General features: G+C 41.8%; 1 protein-coding gene across 1 annotated transcript; it reads right to left on the minus strand.

Annotated features, from left to right (window-relative positions):
• Nucleotides 1-1811: 1811 nt before the first annotated feature.
• ctsk (cathepsin K) lies at nt 1812-24957 on the minus strand. The gene is made up of 8 exons (XM_033641633.2): nt 24824-24957; nt 22860-22982; nt 16650-16772; nt 13956-14108; nt 6960-7178; nt 5100-5265; nt 2803-2911; nt 1812-2601 (listed from the first exon to the last, which is right to left on the minus strand). The coding sequence occupies exons 2-8, from the start codon at nt 22980-22982 to the stop codon at nt 2502-2504; spliced, it is 993 nt and encodes a 330-aa protein (XP_033497524.2). The 5' UTR covers nt 24824-24957; the 3' UTR covers nt 1812-2501.
• Between the last annotated feature and the right edge of the window lie 993 nt (nt 24958-25950).

Raw genomic sequence — 25950 nt, forward strand, 5'->3', positions numbered from 1 at the left:
TGAAATGGTTTTCCAACAGTCTTGAAGGAGTTCCCAGAGGTGTTTAGCACTTGTTGGCCCCTTTGCCTTCACTCTGCGGTCCAGCTCACCCCAAACCATCTGGATTGGGTTCAGGTCCGGTGACTGTGGAGGCCAGGTCATCTGCCGCAGCACTCCATCACTCTCCTTCTTGGTCAAATAGCCCTTACACAGCCTGGAGGTGTGTTTGGGGTCATTGTCCTGTTGAAAAATAAATGATGGTCCAACTAAACGCAAACCGGATGGGATGGCATGTCGCTGCAGGATGCTGTGGTAGCCATGCTGGTTCAGTGTGCCTTCAATTTTGAATAAATCCCCAACAGTGTCACCAGCAAAACACCCCCACACCATCACACCTCCTCCTCCATGCTTCACAGTGGGAACCAGGCATGTGGAATCCATCCGTTCACCTTTTCTGCGTCTCACAAAGACACGGCGGTTGGAACCAAAGATCTCAAATTTGGACTCATCAGACCAAAGCACAGATTTCCACTGGTCTAATGTCCATTCCTTGTGTTTCTTGGCCCAAACAAATCTCTTCTGCTTGTTGCCTCTCCTTAGCAGTGGTTTCCTAGCAGCTATTTGACCATGAAGGCCTGATTGGCGCAGTCTCCTCTTAACAGTTGTTCTAGAGATGGGTCTGCTGCTAGAACTCTGTGTGGCATTCATCTGGTCTCTGATCTGAGCTGCTGTTAACTTGCCATTTCTGAGGCTGGTGACTCGGATGAACTTATCCTCAGAAGCAGAGGTGACTCTTGGTCTTCCTTTCCTGGGTCGGTCCTCATGTGTGCCAGTTTGGTTGTAGCGCTTGATGGTTTTTGCGACTCCACTTGGGGACACATTTAAAGTTTTTGCAATTTTCCGGACTGACTGACCTTCATTTCTTAAAGTAATGATGGCCACTCGTTTTTCTTTAGTTAGCTGATTGGTTCTTGCCATAATATGAATTTTAACAGTTGTCCAATAGGGCTGTCGGCTGTGTATTAACCTGACTTCTGCACAACACAACTGATGGTCCCAACCCCATTGATAAAGCAAGAAATTCCACTAATTAACCCTGATAAGGCACACCTGTGAAGTGGAAACCATTTCAGGTGACTACCTCTTGAAGCTCATGGAGAGAATGCCAAGAGTGTGCAAAGCAGTAATCAGAGCAAAGGGTGGCTATTTTGAAGAAACTAGAATATAAAACATGTTTTCAGTTATTTCACCTTTTTTTGTTAAGTACATAACTCCACATGTGTTCATTCATAGTTTTGATGCCTTCAGTGAGAATCTACAATGTAAATAGTCATGAAAATAAAGAAAACGCATTGAATGAGAAGGTGTGTCCAAACTTTTGGCCTGTACTGTATATATATATATATATATATATATATATTATAAACACACATATACACCTTATATATGCTGTAATGTAACACTTTACTGTTTTCATTCTCTAAATATCACTGTATCTGCTGTTTTTAGTCGTGCTGCTATTAAATATATTATTAAATATAGTGAGGATACCTGTTGTCATTTTTGCCATTTGTAATTTTATTATGGTGAGTTTAGTGGTTTTGTTTGTTTGTTTTTGATTATTGTTGTTGTTTTGGCACTTTTTGCCCTGGATTTTGACCTATTGTGTTTGTTTGTTGGCTGTCACTGTCTAAACGAGTGGACTCTTTTTACCAGTTCATCAGACCCGACACAGTATTTCACAAACTGTGGGGTGTTTGCTGTTTGCAAAACATTTCAGCAGCTGAGTCTTTTCCTGATTCTTTGGATCAGAATGAAAAATAAACGACATATTTAACTTCAAAATGAACCTTTATTCATAGAAAACATCACTTTGATCATCAGAAAAGTGCAGAACAGAGCAACAAAAACAAAAGTCGACACAATTAAGAGGAAAACCATTTTAAAGGAAGTGACTCTGCCTCAACAGGAAGAGGAGGAGCTCCATTGCCCAGCAATGTTTCCTGTCACCATGAATTTAAACTGTTTCCACACACACTGGAGTTAAAGCTGAAGAACGACCAGCCGGCTGTGAAATGTTGATGTGTCTGGTGTCTTTGTAGATTTAAGTTGGCACCACACCAGTCTGGGCTCTGGCCTCAGGTAACCAACCCTCGGCCCTGGAGGAACTGACAGTGGTGACGGAGACGAGCACAGCAGAGGTCTGCTGCTTTACAGATAAAAATGAAAAGTCTCTGAGGGTCCAAAGTGCTTCAATGAACTCAAGATAACAAAACGTCCTGGACAAACATGTTTAAGGACGTCAGGACCTCTCAACATTCAGCCCTCCTCATCACCAGAGGAGGTTCATTCCCAAAGAGTTCAGTTTGATTTTTATTGCGTGTTGTTTGAAAAACCGTCGTAAAGGTAAAGTTAAATCTTGTGTTGGTGTATGTAGTGCTGCTGACGTGTGAGGATGAACTCTGGACATTTTCAAGTGTAGTTCTGTGTGTAGTAGTCTGAGCAAAGCCCCTTCGTCCTCCTCACATGACGGGGAAGCTGGCGAGGTTGGCGATGCCGCAGAGGTTGTCGCGGTTACGTGCCATCATGATGTAGCCCTTGTTGCCCCAGGTCTCGCCCCAGCTGTCAGGGACAGAGACAAAAGACAGAGATGGAGAGAAGGACATATGAGAGTTGTTGAACGTCGCCAGGAGTCAAACAGCATTTCAGCACATCAGTTTGTCACCAGCACGGCATCAAATCAGTGCCGACACACAAGCTGTCGTTTCATTTTGGCGGCCTTATGGGCCACCTGATGCCGCTCAGACAGGTGATGTGTCCCACCTGTTCTTGACGATCCAGTATTTCTTCCCCTTGGTGTTCTGTCCGAAGCCCACGGCCAGCACGGCGTGATTGATGTCCTCTTTGTTACAGTTGCGGTCGTAGTAAACACCTGAGCACATGACGGAGAGGAAGAGTGAGTGAGTGAATGAGGACAGAGTCTCAGCTTCACTGAGCACACACACACACACACACACACACACACACACGGAGCTCACACAGTTTTTACAATCATTCCCCATTTTGAAAATGATCAAAGTTGTTATCAGGTGCTTTAATTTATTCAGATAACTGTTTTAGTTTAAAAACAAAATGTGTAAATTCAGTGTCAAAGCTTCACGCTGCCAGGGAGACGCTCTGCTGGAGAAATCCTGACAAACCTAAACACAGTCTAAGTTCTAATTATTTCTTCTGCAAGAACAATCATTGAATGTATTTATATTCCAGGGCCGCAGCCATGAGGTCAGGGACCAAAATCTGCTGGGGGGTCTGTCTGACCTTTTTCCTGTTGACCTATCACATCACAGACCAAACAATCGAGTGTCGTCCAGCTGTTTTAACACTTTGTCTCCCATCTGTGTATTTTAACATATTTAACTCTTTCAGCTGACACAGCTGAACTGTGTCTCCTCGTCCGTCCAAAAAGTCACAGCTCTGGATGTAGATTTCTCCATGTTGTTACCGGCTTCTTCTTCTCTTACACATTTAATGCTATTGGCCTATGGCTAAGTCCCGCCCTCAAACGCGATGAGCCAATCACAGTGCGTATAGCCATTCCCATACACTGGGACATTCTCTGCCTGGACGTCCATTGAAATGCATTACAGAAAGTCAGTTTGTTCGGTTTTATGAGCTTTTTCTGAGATTTGAAGTTTAAAAATGGTCAAACGGTGTGCATGGGGTACATGCAACTCTGACACAAGGTATCCTGAGAGGCTGGGCGACCAGGTGTATTTTTACACTTTAAACCACATCTCAACCGAGAAAAGTGTCTCCTTTGGATAAAGTTGTGTGGTAACGTTAGACCACAACATCAACTCAACGTGAATAAGATTAACAATGATGTCTACATCTGTTCTAAGGTAAGTCAACATTGTGTTTGAGGCAACATATTGTCACTTTGCTGGAAAGAAATATAAAGTTATCTTTAACATCTCTAGCTAACGTTAGCTAAAGTTAGCCTAACGTTAGCTCCTAGCTGCGTTGTTCATCATGTCACCTTGTTTGCTGGGAGTTCATTAGCCTATTTTGTTCTAGTTTTGTACTTTGGTGATGGTACATCATTGTTAGCTGTTGTCCAAAGGGCTCTAGTTAAGCTAACGTTAACTTCTGGAGCTTAGCTTCATTAACTTATCTGTAATGGCAGAGATAACAAAGGTTGGCAAACGTTATGCTGAATGATTCAGTGTAAATACTGTAGCACCAAACTAACGGAGAGACACTCTTGGTAAAGATGGTAAAAAGGCCGTTATCCTTTTCTCATATTCTGAGCCAAAAACCTTAACTTCAGTGGCACTTTAACTTGTTGTCTTTGATGGTGACGGCAACCAGATGCGGTTCACAAGCGTACACTGTGACCTGTAAATTTTGGCTTGTAATTTAAGCTTTTCATCGACCTTCTCAACAATAAAATGATGAATATATCCCTCCAATGCGTAGTTTAGGCCCTTTTGGTTACTTCTCAATGACATCTGATCGTTATGTCCCCAAAAATCATCAGTTGCCTCCTGTGAAATGCCGTGTACTGTGACACCTGCCATAGCGCCGCTCACTGAATGATGATAGCTTGTCTGAGTGAGTGGAGGGGGCGTGGCTTAGCCATAGGTCAATTGGACCTCCGGGTCAGAGCCCGGGGCGGAAATTGTGGAGCATGCTCAGAGCGCCTCGGCCAGTTTGGGTCTGATTGACTGTATACATGCAGGAGTCACATGATCTGGGTGTGTTAGTCCCACGGTGACAAATTCACTTTAGGACCATTTCACTCACACTGACATGTTTACAGGGATTTTAAAAGTTCTACAAAACAACGGTCCTTTTGCCAACGGCCAACGCTGTATCCACTTCTCTTTATACATCCGTGGCTAACACATTTAAAACTACTGGCAAGATAGAAAAGGTCTTTTTAATGGTGTTGCCTAACTTTCAACAACACACTTCGTAGTGCGTTGAGTGTTCCATCATCATCATCATCATCATCATCATCATCACCACCTCCAGTTGCTGGAGCGTAGGAAGGAACAGATAACAGTCTCAGTTTGTCTTTTACCCTGTATGGGTATAAAACAGAACATATGACTGACCCTTGGTGTAGAACTGGAAGCTGCTCAGCGTGGCGTCGATGCCCACGGACACTGGACCATGTTTAAAGAGTGCCATAGCCAGCGCGTGCTCGTTGCCCTCCGGGATCTCCTTGTAGCCTTTGCACTGGGCTGCCATGCCTGTTGAATTGTAGCGGCACGGCTGGTCCTGCAGACGAGACAACAGAGGAGGAAAACAATGAAATGATCTGTTTCACACTTCTGTTTTCTCTCTGGAAAAAAAAAAACTATAAGAAGCAGTACTGAAAAATGTTGTTAGCATGTTTGTAACTCAAAGACATGACTCCACACATGAAATTTAAGAGCTTCAACAACCTGAAATCCCCTGGTGTGACATCATCACACAGCGGGTCATTTTACACACCTGAAGGTTTAAAGATACTTTAAACAAAAGGAAACAAAGAATTTCTAAACAATGAAGAAATATATAAAGTAATGTAGAACAAAAAGTCGATCTGCAGAAAATATGATATAAACTTTGATGTTCCCAAACGTGAGAGTTTGCTGCTTTTCTCTGGTAGTACATTAAATATTTTGGATTTTAGGGCATTGCTCAGATGAAACATTTGATGATGTCACACTGGAACATTGTGATCCTGTTTTCTGATGTTTCATGGAACAAAAACAGCTTTTAATCATTAACCAGCTGTTTTTCTTCCTCGTTCCACCGACAGACGACTAAAGAGGAAACTGTGTTTGTTTCTAAGACAATAGGAGTTTCCATCTCATCATTTCTGATAAATCACCTCATTCAGTCGAACATTTCCTGCTGATTAAAGGTCATAAACAGTTTGATTTCTGTCTTTGCATGCTGAAATGTGATGGGACAAACTGTGACATCCCGACAGGCCTGTGAGGAACTGCTGAGCACATGGTTTCAGTCTGAGTGTGCAGCTCTGCTGGTAAACAGGTCTGCTGGGTGGTCAGCGTCATGTTCAAGAAATACTTCAACATTTTGAAGCTGGAGCCAGCTGCTTAGCTTAGCTTAGCATAAAGAGTGTAAACAGGGGAAACCAGCCTGGCTCTTTTCAGAGGTAACAAAATCTGCCTGTTGTCCTTTCAAGACTTTAGTGTTTTCAGGGTTTAGACAAACAAGTACACTGTGTTCATCAGGGAGAGTTAGATATTAGATAAAAGGAACGTTCTCTCAAATTATATAATAACACATTCATAATTCCCTGGTATTAGAAAACTCATTCCTGACTCAACCCTGATTATGAGCACGACAAATCTTATGAGACTTTACTGAAGAGTTTTTGAGAAATTTAAAGGCAAAGTCAGTTTAAATGACATTGAAACATTCATAATTTCCTCATATTTACTTATAAAAATCCCAATGATATAGTATGATGCAGTTTGTCAACCAGGTCTCACTCAGTCATCAACCCCCCCCTCCCCCCCAAAGGTCTCTGCAGGGCCCTGGTGGACAGTGGAGGGTCTGGACACTCAAAGTCAGAATCATTCACCTGCTGTTGTTCCAAATCTATTTAAAGCCTGATCATTCCTCCAATAGAAGTCACAGAAGTCAACATAACAGCTGGAAACAGTCTTTTAAGATGAACTTATTTATGTTGTCTCAGTTTTGTGTCAGCCTGTGTAAACCTGTGGCTGGATGTTGAGACTGGCTCTAGCTGTGGTTTGTGGCGACACAACAGGATGTCACAGCAGCAGAGAACAAGAGTTAACACATGACAGGAAGGAGAAATGAAACCTTCAGTTTCTGTGGACACTTCATGTCTCTGGACAGGTGATGACTGAAAGTGTGTTAGTGCAGCCTCTGACTCACTGAGGTGAAAGTATCTCTTATATAACTCTCTGTGTGCAGTGCTGAGTCGTCCTCACCTCTCCGATGTACGGGTACGCCTCCTCAGAGTCGATGCCTCCGTTGTCCACCACATACTTGAAGGCATTGGTCATGTATCCTCCTCCGCAGCCGTCGTTCTCTGTGACGCAGTCCACCAGGTTCTGGGGACTCAGGTCCATCAGCTGACCTGTCTTCTTAGCCAACTGGCCCTCGAGGGCCCCGGCCGAGCTGAAGGCCCAGCAGGAGCCACAGGAGCCCTGTCAGGAGGGAATGACAGAGAGGAGGGTTAGTTTGATGATGTGCACAGAGCACCTGGTAAAGACCTGCTGACAGTGAGGTGAAGCTGAGCACAGACACAAACAGAAATGCATCAAAAACTGCAGCAAAGTTTTTACTGGAAGCTGCACATGTTTGGTTCGATGATATAAAATGTGATAAATATGTGATTTGTAATTATATCACTGTCCAGGCAGGCTCTTATCCTAACCACAGAAGAAGAAAAGACCAAAAGGAAAATCAGCTGATTTGAATTAAAGCTGAAACAATTAACAACCAGGGCTGTGACAACAACTGTTTCATTGTCTGAGTCTTTTTTATTTGGCAAAAGAGCCAAACGTTGCTTCAGATTCACCTCTTTGTCTTATGTCAGACTTAGTAAATGAAAACTGCAGACGGCACCTTTGGGATGTTGAAACAGACATTTTCTGATGTTTTACAGACCAGAATAATTGAGAAGTTAATCATGAGAATAACCAGTAATGAACACAGCATCTTAACCTCACATTAAATTATATCTCATTAGAAAATTAAACCGCTACAAGAGACTGAAAACAAAAGCTGGTGTGTTCTCCTGTGTGTCCACTGGGTGGCAGACTTTGACTACTTTGATTCAGAGTGTCTGAGAGGTGCAGGCTCACAGGAGGAGTGTGTTCATGTCACACACACAGAAATGACTGTTTTATCAGACATCGACAGAAACATGTCAGAGACACTGATATCATGCTCCAAGATAAGTCTGTGATTAAAATCTGGTGATACTGTGTCACGTGTGCAAGATAACACTCAGCGGCATCGTTGATCCTGGGCATCGAAGGCTTCAGCCTCGAATGCTCCATAAAGAGCCCCACATAGAAAATTAAAATTCATTTAGACCTGTGTCTGTAGAGCTTTTAAATAATGGCAGATAAAGTCAGAGGAGGCAAAGATGTGTTGGACCTCACTGCTGCTGTTGTGACTCAGTTATGGACGGATTACAAGACACAGATATTAACCCTCTCCTACAGAGGAGTGAGACACACAAACTTAGTGGTGGTTCTGTGTCTCTTTGTGATCGTTTTTAATCTCTGTTATTTTGACATTTGATATTTTGCAGATGAAGGCCACAGGGCCCCTGACACTTTGGGCCCCTGGGCCTGTGCCCAATAGGCCTGTTCAGTAATGGGAGCAAACCTCTGCAGCCAGACTGTAAAATCTGTTCAGAGTCACATGATCAATAATCACATGTGGGTGTAATGCTCATGTGTCCGCATACATTTGGCCATGTAGTGTATTCAGATCTGAGTCCTGAGCTGGAGAACAGAGCTGATGTGTTCGTGCGCTCTCAGGCATGAAGTAGTGAAACACCTTCAGTCTCTGTCTGACTATAAATTGATGCCTGGAGTTGAGTTGAACGCCTCTGCTGCTCCTCCTCCAGGAAATTGCTCTGCTGCTCTGAGTTGGTCCAATTAAAAAGTTTGTAAACGTGTGATCACATCATTTCACTGGAGGATGTTCTGAACGCAGCTTCAAGCTCCGCTGAAACTGAAATTTGCCTCAAACAAACAAAACATCAAAAGACAATTGAGTGATGATGAAGGGAGCAGGGGAGGAAGCAGCAGAGCTGTTAGTATGCAGAGAGCAGAGTCACACTGCTGCATTATTCATGAACAACAGGAAGCTCAAGAGCTGCTCATAAATCCTGTTTATGGCTGCGGTTTGGTTTTCATCCACCAGAGGGCGACAACCTCCTCCACATAAACCCACACTGCATTTACAGGAGTTACTCACACTATTCATAATTATTAGAAATGAAAAAGTGTTTCAATTTCTCCTCTAAAAACATCTGAAATCAATATTTTTTTAAACGTTTTAATCTTTGTTGTGCATTATTATTCCATCCTCCTGAGACCTGAGCTTTTGTTTGGTGCATTTTTAATTTCTTCTACCTACTTGGGATCAGAAGGATCTGATAAGTATAAAAAACTTAGCATACCTTTGATTAGTCACTAGTTTTGGAAATACAGAAAAGATGTCCTCATACAGGAGCACTGGGTTTATAGTTTATTTCAGTGCCTGAAGACTGTTCAGAAGCAAAACTACAAACAGTTCAACATCTGTTCAGTATTCTGTACGTCTGTGGGTCAGAGGTCACTGTTCAAGTCTAAAACTGTTCATTTTAACACCTCAGCTCAGCTGTGCAAAAACAAAATTTCAAATAATGGCACATATCTAAAAACCTTGTGATTTGTTTGTTGTGTAACTCTGCATGAATTCTCCCTGCTCCATAGTCTGAACCAGGAACATCCTTTTGTCTGTAGGAACAGTCCCTCACGCACGAGTACTTCCTGATTAGCAGTGTCTTATCTTGTTATTGGTGCAAGTTTGGTCAAATTGTTTCCACATTAAACTAAAATGTGATATTAATAACATTTTAGCCATAAAATGTGATCAGGTTTTGGACCTTGTCCACTTCTGTGTGATCGGCTGCAGACTGACTTGACTTAGTCTTGTGTGACCAGCTTCCCTTACTTTAGAATGGGAGTCTGGGGACATTTGTCATTGTGTAATAGAAATGGGCGGGAATATCCAGACCACGTGACGGCATTGCCATAGGTACGGCACGTGTGTTACATGTAAGAGAGCCGTACCAGAAACACAGAGAGCAGGTTACCGGTGCGTAGTACTATGATGTAGATTGGTAATGTATTCAGTCTCCAATCTTGTAGACGTTGCAGCTCTGCAATATAGCTGAATCAAATGAAATCATATCCATTTTAATCTCTTCTTGCGATGCACTTCTGTTTCAACAATTCGGGCAACAGCAATTCCGGTGTAGGCCGGTGTAAGGCAAAGCTAATCAGCTGTTGGTCGAGGAAATACGGAAGTACACGGATTTGGATCCAATCACATCACTGCCGCTGGGAGCCAGTGCTAGTTCTATTACAACTTTCCTATGGGAATGTCCACAGACGACAGAGTCAGCCAGCGTGCTGACGTCATCGGCATCTGTGTAAGAGACTAGACTTGGCAGAGATGGCCGCCATCTTGTTTTTACATGGATTAGTGTATTGTGCTCTTTCTACCACTAGATGGCATCAAAGTGTCCACGAATGAGGACATCAAGTCTGAGTTAAGCAAAATGATGTTTAAGGTTCAGCAAACAGAAAATGTGATGTGAGGACGCAGGAGGTTAAATCTGTTTAAACTGAAATAATAAATAAAATACAACGAAGCCTCTGCAGGCGACTGTGCTCGGTATTTTCTATATTTCTGGTGGTGGTGAAGCTCTAATACTCTCCTCCTCCTGTGGGCCTCCTGACTACCTCTGAAACAGCTTAAATATATTTCTTTGAGTTTGGAGTTCTCTTCTTTTGTTCAGGGTTGAAAAAAAATTTGTGATAACAAAATGAACTAAAGACTGTGTGTACTGGCGTCTGCAGAAACAAATCATTTAAGGTTTTGTTTGTCAGAAAGTCTCAAACTGAACCTCAAAGTCGATAAAACTTAAAAAACTTTTATGTATTAAGTCAAAAACTAAACAATTGTTTAAAAATGACATAGAAAATGAAACATGAACCCTGCTGAAGCTTCAGTGCTTCAGTTTGAGCTCTGGTGCTGCTGCTGGCAGAAAGCACAGATGTAGGCGACTCCATATTTCCATCTACTTCCTGTTCTGTGCACCCCGTGTTCACATAAATAAGACGCGGCTGTCTGATGCACTCATAATGACTAATTATATTTAATAACCAAAACCATTCTTCTGTTTTCAGAGACCATTAGCAGAGAGAACAGGCTGTTTCCTGCGGCAGGTCACGTGATCGTTCACTAACGAACTGGCTGTTTGCTTCTTTTTTCTGAAGCATGAAGGATAAAAAAAAAAAAAAAACGGATGGAGAATGTTTCCAGGTACTTTTTCTTTTTTTCATGGCTTGAAGAAAAAACAATTAATACTCATATCATTATTGCGTCTGTTTGAGGTCACATGGTGCTGCTGCGGGAGCGTATCTATGTTTCCCGCGTTCTATGTTCCCCACTTACACAAAAAGGGTTGTATGTTTCCCGCTCAACCAAGCGGGAAAAATACAACCCTTTTTGTGTAAGTGGGGAACATAGAACGCGGGAAACATAGGGATGACCCCGCTGCTGCTCTCTGCAGGACGTCACCACACGTGTCAGGAGATGTTTATGAATATTTATTTTCACATCAGTGCTCAATAAAGAGGCTTTTCACTGTTGGCTGAAAACCTTGTATCTCCAGGTCGTCTTTCTGAACTCAACAATTTACATGTGCAGGTATTGCTTGACACCAACAGAGTGAAACAAACCTGAAGATAAATGTTTATGGTGAAATATGAAGTGTTTTCATAATGATTTATCTGCCTGTTCACTTCAGAGACACCTGTTTAAAATACACGCTGTATTCTTACAATTTACTTTCCCCTTTCTTTCTTCACGCTCCCGGTTGATGTCATTATTTTTGCTTCTGCCTGCCGCGGCCTCGTTTCCCCACAGAAATCAATAACGCGTGTTTCCTTCTCGGTGTTTTGCCTGGAAACAGCCATGGGGAAATTTGCCTCAGTTTTCCCCAGTTCTCAAACACATCATCAGCTTCTAAACTCAACTCAACTTCTGTCTGTGCAGTCATACCTTATCTTTCAGTGCTGACAGGAACACGACAGCAACAAAGAGACATTGAGTCCTTCCTCATTTTTGAGGCTGTTCCTGTTTTGATGTTTATGGACTACGACTCATTAACTTCACTCCAACGTCCTCTCACGTCTCAGTTTCGGTTTCTGTGCTACTGAGCTGCAGTTATTGTGTCATGTGATATCAGCTGTTGATCATACTGAAAGTATCTGATTCTGTCCTGACTTGTCCTGAACATCCCGTCCCTCATGTTGCTCAGGCTCTGCCACCTCCCTGTCCTCCTCACAGGACTAACTTTCATTTTGACTGCACATTTTTTACCTGTGTGAAATTTGACACCACAGACATGATTTTCAGCATTAAGTTCATCAGCAGCCCAATCGCCACATTACTACTGACTGGTGTCATCACAGACTGTGAATGAATGAGTTTGGCATTACGGTCATCACCAGGAATGACCATATTTGGGTGAGAGGGTGGAGCTGCGGAGGAGCCAAGGACACTATCAGCAGACAGCCTGTCACTCATAGAGGCCCCGCCCCTTTAGTCCAAGTTATGACAGGGCGCTCGACACTTCTGACAGAAGAAGGTGTCGCGCTACATTTTTCTTTCATGTGTGACCTGGAGAATTTTGTTATGTCGCAGACGCCATCAAACTTTGTCGCACAGCGTTTGGTGGTGTTACTATTGTTGTTATGGCGACAACAAGAGTTTTAAAACGACACTGACTCTGACCTGCGTTCAGCGTCTCCGTCCACAGAAGCAGCGTCTGTCAGCTGAGAGGACACAGGACAGTCAAACTGTCTCCACCAGGCTGACTGACAGCAGACGTTTACTGAAGCTAAATGTTTCTGCTCCACGGGAAGAAATCAGTGTTTGTATTTATTGATTATTGGTTTTATTCCCCGCCCACCACAGAGAGTGAGGGGAATCTGCTGGGAGCTGATCAATCAATGGAAATCTTTACTAAACAGCTACAGAAACAAAGGTGGACCGTAAAAAAACGGCACTGAGGTCTCTGGTTACCATGGAGACGACTGAAACCTGCCCAAGTGGTTATTAGAGGAACTGCAGTTTCTGGCTTCATTTTTTATCCCTGGCGGTTGCAGCTTGGTTGTTTTGTAGCAGGTACGTTGAAACTTCATGTTTCAACAATGCTGTGGTTAATATGTGGCTCAAAATAAATTATTTTGGGGGCACAATCCTGACAGGAAACACAACCATATCTTGGTAAAAAAAACAACAAATTTTTTGGCCTTATCCACGCTGTAAAAACAGCAACGGGTCACTGAAAAACAACCAGGTTAGTTGGCTGAAAAGCTGCAGGAAACGCTTTGATGTCTGTCTGATGATGACTGTTGTTAGTTGGTGTTGAACAGTGGCCTGCAGTTTGGCGAGCATCTCTCAAAGGTGTCACATGTCTCACAGGTCTCATAACCTACGTCACTTTAGAAAGGCTGATATGAAACATAGTCATGGTTTGTAGAAACGTGCAGTTCCGTCATTTTCTGCCTGTAATCAGACTGAACCCATGAATACGTTTGTTGGATGGTTCTTCAGATTCTTCGACTATAACGGCTCAGATGCATCCATTCCTCCTAATGAGGCGGAGCCACTGAGAAGCTGCTTTGCACTGCTCTTCATCTGAACTGAAGGACTTAAGCAGATGTGCATCATCCTTGAAGTCTTTTCTCTTGTAAAGCAGAAACATGTTTCGTTGGGAGGGATTTCAAATAGAATATTTTGTTTTTAAAGAGGAGGCTTTAAAGATGAGGACAAGACTACAAACTACACTGTTTCATATTCCGCAGAATTTTTACTCAGAAAGCTTGTGATTATTAAAGTTCTTATGAACTGGATGTAAAGTAAGATGAATCAGTATTGTGTTTATAATCAAACGTATTGATGCCTAACAAAAAAAAGATCAGTTTCAGGTAATAACATGAAAAGTTTCTTGTTATTGAAAAATCTTGATCTAAAATAATAAGAAGAACCTTTTCATGATATTACCTGACACTGACACTCAGTTTCTTCTCTGGCTTGGCAGTTCTGTATATTAATACAGCTTTTGTGTGTTTTAACTACATATTGGAGGATCAGGACGTGTTGTGTTGTGGATGACCTCTGACCTGGTTCTTCACTGCAGTCACCATGCCCTTCTTGCGGTAGTCGACAGTTTTGGGGAGTCTGGTTACTCTGTCGTCCAGATCCATGGTGAAGCTCCGCTCTCTGTTCACTGGGACCTGCAGGCCGGTCATCTTCTCTGACACTTCCTCTGACGTCTGCATGAACCGACACACAGTCAACGTTACTTACACCAAGTTTCAGGTTTCTAACACTCTTGTTCAGATACTTAAAATGAAGAAATGCAACAGCAGGCTGCTGATCAAAAACAGGAGAGTGCACAGGTTCAGAGTTACAGGTTGCACTTTGCTGACACAAGATGGTGTGAAACTCTCTTTAGTTCCTGGAATAATCTTGTGGGATAGAAATGTTTTGGGACAGGAGCAGGAGACAAGAGGCAGACAACAGCTATTTTTAGACTTCAGACAAGAACAAGTAAAAGAAGAAATACAGCAGGGGAGGATTTGATTCAGCAGGCTGATGGAGGATGAAAAGTATTTCATGAAGAGATGGCTTTAAAAGTTTACTCCAAAGTGAAATGTCATTTTTCTGCACTGTACAAATGTCAGAGTGACGCCAGAGGGGTTAAAAGTGCAAATAAAACATTTACAAAACAGTGACATAAAGAAGGAGCAGATGAGGAGGATCAGAGCAGCACAAGAGGAATTAAAAGAAGTGACTCCTGCACTGTTTGCTGGCTGTCACAAAGAAACTGCTGGTGAACAGATACCAAGCAATTATTTTAAAAAAAGATCCATGATGCCATTTATTATCATCAGAATTCCCCGGTGCCTTCATTATAGCTCAGTCTGCAAGCAGAGAGATCATTAACGGAAGAAATACACACCATCTGTTAATGTCTTTCATTTCACTTAAGTGCTGCAGTCAGTATGAAAATGGAAACACATCCTTTATTTCCCAGCCACCTGTTTCTGCATGAACATGAAAGTGGCTTTTTATCCAGGATGCAGATGTGTGTTCATGAACATGTTCCTGTCACTGAGAAATGAGCACGAGAATGAATGCAGGTTTTTTTTTTTTTGATAAGCATTTTGCTTTCCAGCCAGCTGTGATGTGCAGCTTGTTTCAGCCGGCGTCTTGATAGAAAAACAAGCATCACTCATGACCCGCACTGACACACACGTCTCTGACTACAGCTGATTTAAGGACACCAAATCCATTTAGTTTCACCTCAGTGGGCTGCAGCGAGCATGAGTGAAGCAACTAGTGGAGATGACAGCAGCTGAGAGACAGAAGTGCTGAGGAGAATATGAATCTCAGTGTTTCTACAAACTGCAGGCTGACTTCACTGAACATGTGACACAGGATGTTTCATGTATGTATCATGAGACACTGGTGGGAACTGAAACAAGGTTTCTGAATGCACTTTGCAGACGGATCAATTATCACTTGCTGCAGTTGCTGATAGCATCTGTATCTCAGACTGACGCTGAAAATGGATCATTGCTGATTGATTTCTGCTGCAACGATTAGTTGATCGCTAAAAAATTACTGGCAACTATTTTTATAATCAGATAATCTTTCGTCATCCTTTAAAGGTCCAGTGTGTCAGATTGAAATGGATTATAACAGAATCAGTGTGTTTCCTTCAGTGTATGATCGGCTGGAAATCAGAACGGTTGTGTTCTCGTTACCTCAGAATGAGACGTTTATATCTACACAGGGAGCAGGTTCTCATCTACAGAGATCACCATGTTGCAGCGCCATGTTTCTACAGTAGCCCAGAGCAGACAAACCTAACACTGGCTCTAGATAGAGACATTCATGTTTTTGCGTTGGCCACTGTAGTTCAAAGCCCCTCTGTGATGAGAGCATTGAAAGAACACTGATTTCTTTAACGTGAAACTTTTTTATTCAGTGTTTTTCCTGGTTTAAATCAGCTGGTCTGTTTGTTTGGAGAGGAAGAGACCTCTGTGGATAATTCAGCTCCTGGAGAAACCTCCTGAGTGTCTGGATCTTAAATAATTAAAGAAAAAGGGTGAGCACACATTAACAGGTGCCGGGCGATTGGCCTGTCCTGACAGGAGGAAGAGAGCTCTGTGAATGATTCAGCTCCTGGTGAAAACCTCCTGGACACTGAAGGAATTCTAACCAGGAGACGTTTCAGCTGGTTGCTGCAGACCTGCAGTCCTCACTGCTCGACGCCACTGAATCCCTCTAAACCTTACACACTGGACCCCTCAGCAAAAATGCAAAACATTTGAAGTCACCACAGAAGCTTTAACGGCCGTAATTCACTATAAAATAATCAGCATTTTAATTGGTAATGAAGAACTTGTTAGATGCAGCAGTTGTTTTTCTTCCTCACTATGACCGTTGGTCTTTTTTTTATTTCATTAACCTGAGACAACTGTCTGATGATGGCACCGCAGCAGCTGGGCCGAGCTCACTGACATCATGGATATAAAATGACACATAACTTGATTGTTATTTGGTGATCACATCAAATCTTTGCTTCAACATACTGTCACTGAAACGTGGTGGAGACAAGCTGGACCGTTTCATGAACTGATCTCTGTCATTCTGATTCTTGTGTGTCATGTGACATTTATGTTTTCCCAAATTATGTTAGATTAGCTGATTATGGTGACATGAAACATGTCACACTGTACGTGGAACATCAACCAATCACAGCTTGTGTTTTTTCATCCCAGTGTGCCGGAGCGCCTCAGACTCACCATGTCGCCCAAGTGGTTCATCCCCAGCTCGAAGGAGTGCATCCCCAGCGCCGCCTCCTGGTTGTGGGCTTCAATCATGCGCATGTTCTTCTCCCAGATGGCCCTGCGGATCCCCTCTTCATCCTGAGACAAACAAGAGCATGTTTGAGTCAAAACAGAAACTGGACATGATCTGAGCAGCGTACAAAGGATTATGGGATATCGAGGGCCAGTTGTGTCCTCCGAAGTCAGACAATAGAAGTGTGTATTTCTTGGAGAGGGCTGTAAAACATTTTAGAAATATGAACTCTGGAGCATTCAGTCACAGTAATGGAGTCACCGGCCATTTCATAATGAGGACATAACATACACAGATTCTTCAATCACTTTTATTTCAGTGTGAAGTTTTGCTTCCCTGCCTTCCCTCCTGCGTGGACACCTGGCAGCACAAAGAAATGAATCTGGGCAAATAGGACAAATTTACCTTTTAATTAGCAAGGAAAGGAAACTCGTCTGCGTTACAGCCCTGTTTCATTAATTAGGCCAATTAAACCAGCGCACATTATGTGCATCCTTCCTACGACAGCTTGTACAGCAACACCATCGTCCAATGCAGTTGTGACTTGTATTAAAGCATTGCTTCATTCTTTATTTTTAGAACATCACATTTCATCACTGAGTGTCGTTAGAAAGAGACTGATGTTCACTTGCTCCGTCACAATATGTGAATAAGACACAATAATAAGTGCTCGGCTGGTTACTTAAAAAACATCCATGCTCTACTTAGTATTCGTAGTCTTAACAACCATTAGCATAACCATAATCATTATTTCTATCTCGATATCCATTCCAGTAATGGAAAATGCAAATGATGCGAAGAGACTCTGATTCTATTACAATGATGTCAGTTCAAGGAGGGATGAATTAGACGAACTGTTGGATGAATACTGATTAAAATCACAGAAAGAAAGAGCTGTGCTGACTCTTTCTGCTGACTACATGAATGTAAATAATACACCACATAATGACCACATCAGCGTGCGCACACACACACACACACACACACACACACATACACAAACACACAAACAAACAAACAAACAAACAAACACACACACACACACACACATTTAAATAATACATGCAAGTACACGCAGACCGAAAAAACACACACACATACTGCACATGAATCCAGGCACGTACAGCACTGTCGGTAAACTGCACACATGCATCTGTACACACACACACACACACACACACAAAGCTGTGGAGCGGTGACCTCTAGCCAGAGGTGAAGCGCGGAGGGATACTGTAACAGATGCTCAGTGAGCGCTCAAGACGTAAATCTGCAGTCGGCTCTGGTTTAACACCGGCTGAACTACATTTTCTTCTTCACGGCTTCACAACCGGCAGCTGGAACCAAATCATTAAAAAAACATGCCTGGGAATTTCGGCAATGAGGAAACTGAGAGAGGAGGGTAAAACACAGAGTGAGAGGTGAGAGGAGTTTCCACTGATGGAAATTTTTCAAGTTCCCGCTGTTGGAAATTTTATGCTCTACAATATAAAACCTGACGGCTTCAGCTGACCTCAATTAAAAACTAAATTAGCGAACAGAAATTAGACTTTTTTTTCTGTGTGATCTGAGCTGATGAGCCGGGTTAAAACGCCTGTATTTGCCTGGTGAAACTGGACCTCCTGAATCAGAGCAGAAAGAGTTGGTTTGGCTCTACGACAGCCGCTTGGACATGAACTTTTCTAAATTACTGAGTAAAGATGAGAAAGATAAAGAGACTGTAAATTCTCATTGTGCATGTCCTGCTTTACTTTTGCTTCTCTGTTCTCAAACTCCATCTGTCTCCTTTCTCCGGGCCAAAACAAGGAAGTAGAGCAACCAGTGCTGGCCTCTATTTCTCCACAGTGCAGGATAGACTCTATTGTGTTTAAAGAAATACACATTTTAACATACACATGGTGTGCTACACATTTACAGTTAAAGTTTGAGGAAGTAGCTGCAGACACATCTGTCAGCACTGAGTCTTGTTTTTGGCAGAGACGGTGGCAGAAGTTAGTGACGAGCCACCTGACTCAGACCAGAAGGAAAACTCTTTTAAAAACACAGAGCTGCTTTGTTATCAGAGGTGGCTTGACAGGTGAAGGAACATGGAATTGGCAGTGTATTAAATTATCACTATCCTCTCCTTTTGTTAAATTTGTTTTCACACTTATTATATTATTAATGTTCCTCCTCTGTACCTGACTGTCTTATGAACAAAACAGTGAGCACAGAAAAAGTATTAGAAATGACTTTTAATCCAAATTCTAAATATTGCAATTCTTTTCCTGATACTGGGTTTGTATTGCACTTGATTATGCAAGGATATTTATTATAAAAACTGTCATCTGTCCCACCCAACAAAGTGGTTTGTGCTGTCACTGGGTGTCATTCTTTTATTTTCCAGCTTTGGTGGACTTGAAGAAAACCGTGGACCGTGTTTTTACTGAGTGATACTGGACTCGCCAACAAAAACTCCTGCATACGTGTCACTGATTTCTCCCAACAACAGTTCAATAATTTGCACAGAAATCCATAAGTTTTATAAAACAGCCAATGTTTCAGGTAAAGCTGTGCCTCTTTCCCTCCACTGTCAGCTCAATCGCCAGAATAAGTGTTGGCATTAGACATTTCTACAAACTATGGATACGTTACATTTGTTTAGTATTATGTCGTGGATACATTGAAATGTTATGTTTCAACAACACTGTGGTAAATGTGTGGCTTGGTTTAGGCACAAAACCACTTGGTTATAGTTTGGAAATGATCATGTTTTGGCTTTAAATATCTTAATTTTGAGGGCACAATTGATGTCTCCTTAAAAGAAAACAGCTGTTTTTTTAATAGCACAAATACAATAGCAAAAACAGCAACAGAATGCTAAAAACCTGTCTGTTGTTGTAACAGTGTTCCTGCTGCCCTCTTGGCCTGGGTGCTTTCTGTAATGCAACAAAATACAAACATTTCAGAAGCTCTATAGCTGGCACCAATAATCACAAAAATCTGTTTATATGCTGATGATATAACACTATACACTAAAACAATATAAATACAAGTATCTACACTTCATGTCTGATGTGCTCAGGGCAACACAAAACACATTACGGTTTCTCTCGGGTGACAACAATCAGTGAATGACCTCCTCTACATCTGTAACTGTCATATTGTTGAACAATATTTACAAATCATGAGGGTCAAACTCTCCTGTGTCCTATCTCACTGTTTATCCTGCTCTTTTTATCTTGATGACAATAAACTCTCCACCCCCACCTCCATCTATGAAATAAACAGGACTGATGATAATAAAATAAGACCCCACACATACAACTAACATACAGCACTGAATGTTGAACAATAAATCCAGACAAAAAGGAGATTTGCTGTGAGTTACTTCCTGAGAGAAAGATCTGCTCTGTCTTTTAACGGAGCTTCTTCCTCGCGAATAAACATCCAGCAGACTGACGACAGGTCAGCTGAGTTAGAGAGAGAGGAGACTAACTCTGAACTGACCGGCCATTAAATTGAGTCAGCTGCAGACAGACAGTGAGTCAAACACAAAGACGTCCACACGTTGAACAATTTACTGAAGCACAAAGAGAAACACAGAGAGCCTGCAGACAGAAAGAAGGGCTCGATAAATGTATCCTTTCGTCTGCACATACAGACGCAGCTCAGAGGGTGAAGCCACTGACACTTTCAAGATAAATGTTCTGATGAATCACTGCGACAGTCAGCACTGAGAAATTGTTCAGTCGACTTGACTGCGCTGCACTTTTTCTCTGAAACATTTGACACTCCACCAGCGATAATGAAAATTTGACGTCCTTTCCCATTAATGTCAGTCTGATCTTTGCCTCTGTCACTCTGCCGCTCCCTGTTCTTTCCTCTGACTTCTGATTTACACACAGAAATGGTCTGGTGCAAGTTTGAGGAATGTGCAACTCTGCAGCTCTGTGTGACCACAGACAAGGACTGAAAAACTTTGTGGGTAAATTTCTTTAAAGGACAGTTTGGTCTGTATGAGTCCCATCTGGAGTTCAGATGTGGTCTGTTGATAGAATATGAGGTTTCATCACAAAAGAACAAAGAATCACTGAAGTATATAGATTATAAATTAATATTGTTTCCTCTTGTTGTAATGCAGTCTCTGGAACATATAGATAATGCGAAAAGTCTGTCCACCATACATCATTAAAATCAACTATTTAGTGATCTGACTTGTACTTACACAGTACATATGTTTTTTCATTATTTACATATATATTCTCCATTTTTTATTTGACCATGCCTCTGTTTTGTTTCATCTCTTTATAAAGAACTTTGGTTAACATTCGTTTTTTTAAATGTCCAAAAAGTCCAGGATGTATAAATTTGAACATTTTACCTTTACATTGTTTAATAAATTAATAAATACATAGTATTTGCCTCCTTTTTACCGTCAAGCATAAAGTTGTGCAATCATGTTTTCTCCAGTTGAAGCAAACATCCCAAATCAAGTCCTAAGAGCCTGTCCTCAACAGAAACCAGCACTGTTGTTGTTACAGAGAAGTAAGTTTAAAGAAGTGACGTCATTGTTTAAAAAACAGCCGCAGAGTTTCACTTTTAGTATTTCTGGATTTCAGTGCTGCACCTGACACAGTTAACCACAACATGTTACCAGACTGACTGTAAAATTGAGTGAGACTTTCTGGCACAGTACTAAACTGGTTTGATTGCTACTTAAAGGGCAAGGACTAATTTGTGTCTATAGGTAATCACAATAATGACTGGTGGAGTTCCCCAAGGCAAAATTCTGGGCCCTCTTCTGTTTTGCATCTATATGCTTCCACTGGCTCAGATTAAGGAAAATAACCAAATATGTTACAATAGTTATGCAGATGACACACAAATTTATATCACTATATCATCAGGGGACTATGGTCCACTACAAGCTCTGACTTAGGGCATTGAACAGATCAATTATTGGATGTGTCACAATTTTCTTCAGTTAAACAAAGACAAATCTGAGGTAACAGTTTTTGGAGCCAAAGAGGAACAATCAAAAGTCAGTGCTCAATGTTAAAAACCACAGCCACATTAAGACCATTACAAAGTCAGCCTACTGTCACCTTAAGAACATATCAAGGACACAAGGACTGGTGTCTTAGCAGGACCTGGACAAACTTGTCCCCACATTTATCTTCAGTCGACTCGACTACTGTAACAGAGTCTTTATCATCAGACAGCTGAATCAGAGAGCTGCTGCTCGAGTCCGCACTAAGACCAAGACAGTTTGGAGGTCTTTACACCAACTTCCTGTCTGTCAGAGAATCCACTGTTGGTTTATAAAGCACTGAATGCTTTCTGACCTTCTGCTACAGTCTGAACCATCCAGACCTCTCAGGTCTTCAGGGACACGTCTGCTTTGTGTCCAGAGTCAGGACTAAACATGGAGAAGCAGCGTTTAGTGTTTATGCTCCACATATCTGAAACTAACTCCCAGAAACCTGCAGCTCTGCACCAACTCTTTTAAATTATGGTTAAAGCGTTTTCTGTTTGCTGCTGCTGCCTTTTATAAAATCAAATATTTATTCATCATTTACACTGCACTTAGCTTTTATTGTTTTTAATACCTGTTTTAGCTTCTTATTTTCTACTCTTCAGCTCTTTAATGGCATCTTAATTTTATTTAAACGTGTTTCCATAAAGTGTTTCTTTTGCACTTTGTCTCGATGCTTTGTTGCCAAAATGTGGTTTATTAATACTTGCCTCACCTTTTAGGCATCAGTAAAATATGCATCAAATAGTTGTGAAACATTGAATATTTTTTAAAAATCCAGTCATTAGGGACAAGCAGCAAGTTCTCCAAATCAAGTGCAACACATGACATGCAACAATATTATTTTATCAATAAAATAATCTGTGATTAGCGCATCAGTGCCAGCTGTGGAGAACCACGTACTAAACACAACCCAGACTGGTTCAGCTCCTCTTGTACAATCCTCCATCCTGCTGATCATCACATATATTGTTAAGCGTTGGTTTCAGATCATCTCTTATAGGCGTAGTTGCTAGTTGTATTTTTGCCCCTTTGTTTCTCTTTACAATCACTTCTGTCTTTTCATCTTGCTGCTCTCTTGTTTGACATCACAGACAATGTCAAACTGAAGCTTTGAAACACACTGCCACAGACTCACCAGGCCGTTGTATTCCTTCCTGTGTGTGGTCCTCCACTCCTCCCACTGGGCGTCCAGAGAGGCTTCGTCCAGGTGGCTGAGAGCTGAGGCCGCCAGCAGCAACACACACACAAACTGCAGCATCTGAGAGAACACACAAGACCTCATGTGTCATTGTTTCATACAGACAGGGGCGGATTATCAGACGCTGGGTCCCTGGGCACAGATATACAGAAGCCCCCCTCTCTAATAATAAGTTAGTCACCTTTAGTTACCAGCCTTGACTGAGGGATGACTAGTGAGGGGAGACTCGAGGATCTCAGGTCACAGCTTGGAGCATAGTGAGTCAGAAGTTCAGCCATATAACTGGGAGCTAAACCATGTTGAGCTTTCAAAGTTATTACAAGAATCTTAAAATCAGTTCTGTAGTTAACTGTCGACCAACGGAGCGAGGCGATAATCAGGGTGATATGTGACCTACGATTTGTCCCAGTTTGTCTCCAACACAGGAGGAAGACACACAGACTTTACAGCTGTTGAACCTGTCATTTTGAATCTCTTCCTGGCCCCTGACACTTTGGGCCCCTGACCCTGTGCCTGGCAGGCCTGTTCAGTACTCCTTCTATGCACATCAAGTCTGTGCTCAAATACAGAACGGCTGGTATTCTTTCTTTGGTTTCAGTTTTTCTACTGAATAAAAGGACATAACATGAATCATCAATCTGAATCTGACTGGGTCTGTGTGGACTTGTTTACTGTCACATGATGGTTTTAGTCACTGAGTCTGAGGATGAGGAGCCAGTTAGTTTATATTTCCAAGGAAACCGTCCAACAGCTGACACCACAGTTAAAACCTGCATCCTGTCCAGAGGTCAGTGGCTGCAGCTGATCTGAGAGCTGTTTCAGGGATTTAAGTTTGTGGAAAATACGCAACTTGTTTTTGCTTTTTTTGCCACAAACATGATGAAATTTGGAGACAATGCATATTGTCTGTCAGCTTCGTTCCAAACACATGAGTACCAGCCAACTTTGTTTTTGTTGTTGTGTTGTAAAAGTTCCCTGGCTGATTCAGACACTGTCTTGGTGCCTTTTTAACTCCAGATTTAAAAACTCAACAGCAGTCTGAACTTTTCTCTCCACCTTTGCTTCTCTCTGCTTCCTTGCCATCTGTCATTCATCAGTGTCTCCTCGTTTCTCTCTTGTTTTATCACATCCTGCCTCTGATCTACATCTGTCTCCGTTGTTTCTAGTAAAGGTCGTCGACCTGTTGAGTTTAACTAAACTAAAAGCAGAAAACAATCGCTTTTTTTTCCAACTCTGAGTCTGTGTGAACGCAGCTGCTTTACACTGTCTGCTTCCTACACACATTGATTCTATCCAGTCTGCCTTCACCCGTGGTTGACTTCAAGGAAACGCCATCATTTGAATAACGGGGTCTCATGATCTATGCAAATAATTTACAGTTAATCTGAAAAATATATGCACTGTGCTGCGTCGCTGTGTGACTCAAAAGAATGTCTCTTTATGCTTTACAAATGAATTCATGTTTTACACCATTAATCAATATTTTGTATGATATGTTTCTGAATACACCACAGTAACTGTGCAGAGGTCAAAGCAGCTCCCAGTTCAGGCTGCAGCTCTGACTTCCAAAACTCTTTCTATTAAGGTGCAACTGGGTCAAAATCATTCTCTAATCCTAATCCTATTAACACTAATTACTTTTTAGCAGGCAAAAATACGTATGAATTATCTGACACTCAAAGGGAAGGAATCAAGAGTCAAAGTATTTCCTGGGAAATCAGTGCAGTGCAGTAAATTCTGCATCATTTTAGTTCGGTTCAGCTCAGTTACACACAAGCTGCTTTAAATTCAGTGCAAACAGAACTATTAGTCTGAGTTTTACAAACTCTACAAATGAAATCCAGTTCAAGAGAATGAATTCACAAAACTGAGACCAAAGCTCAGCAAACAATAAACTTTACCTTGAGTCCAAAAGAGTTTGGTGAAGTTCTCTGAGTGCGACACCGTCTTCCTCTACTGTCAAAGTAGGTCACAGTGTGAGTATATATTGGCTGGAGTTTGAGGAAGTACAATCCAGGTCTGGGGAGGAGCTTCTTTTTTTCCAGGCGGGGGAATTACATCTGGTTTCACTCAAATAGCAAAGATCCCTGACACACATGATGTCAGGTGTTGGATTACACATGTCTGAATCTTCACAGAGGCTGGCGCTGAACTCAGCGCCCCACTGCATTCTGGGGCAGTGCCTGAAAAATTAAGAAGTCTGTTGGATTTTTAATCAAGATGGTGTCTTGAACTACATTCTTATCTTAACCTCAAACATCACTTGTTCATATTTTACAATGCTCTGATGAATAACACATGTGCTTAGTTCTCGGCTTTAATGTACAAGAATCAATAAAGAAGAGACTTTGAACTTTAAAGTCTGCTTTCAAGTCTGCGCTAAATCTTTTAGCAGAATAATTCTGTGTTTAATGTTGGTGGACCTTCAGAGCCAACACAAAGAAAACTATCTTTTTATCACGTTATCACTCAGACCTGAGGGTGAGGTGAGCACATGTCTGGTCATGTTATATTGGAGCTGCAAAATTACTCCTTTACAAATGGAAATGGAAACTATATTCCTCCAGATGTGATGCACAGGAGTGGTGTTAAAGCCTGCTCTAAAGTCTGATACTGCAGGTTTATAGTGTTTGTGTCTAACTCGATGTTCTGTCTATGAACTACTGATCTGTTCTGTTGGTTACGTTTACTCTAGAAATGTAGGACAAACTTATTGTTGCCGAGGTCCATGACTCAACGTCAGTAATTTAGAGACACGACAAAAAGGAGAGAGCTTGGAGAAAAGTGAGAGAAGCCGCAGGCTGGTTCAGCAGCCCTTTTATTCCAAAGTCATTAAATACCACCACGTTTAATTTAGATCAGGACAGCAGCCCCTCAGGGTTCAACAGCAAATAACTGGTGGATGTTTCTTTTGTTTTTTTAAAGAATAAGTAAATTGAGAAACTCAAGCTGTCATGTCCAGGTGTCTGTCCCTTTGTAACACAATCACCAGAAAAAAATGTTGGCATTGTTCATCTCAAATGCAAAT

The sequence above is a fragment of the Epinephelus lanceolatus genome, chromosome 10, assembly GCF_041903045.1.
Source record: "Epinephelus lanceolatus isolate andai-2023 chromosome 10, ASM4190304v1, whole genome shotgun sequence".
Taxonomy (NCBI): domain Eukaryota; kingdom Metazoa; phylum Chordata; class Actinopteri; order Perciformes; family Serranidae; genus Epinephelus; species Epinephelus lanceolatus.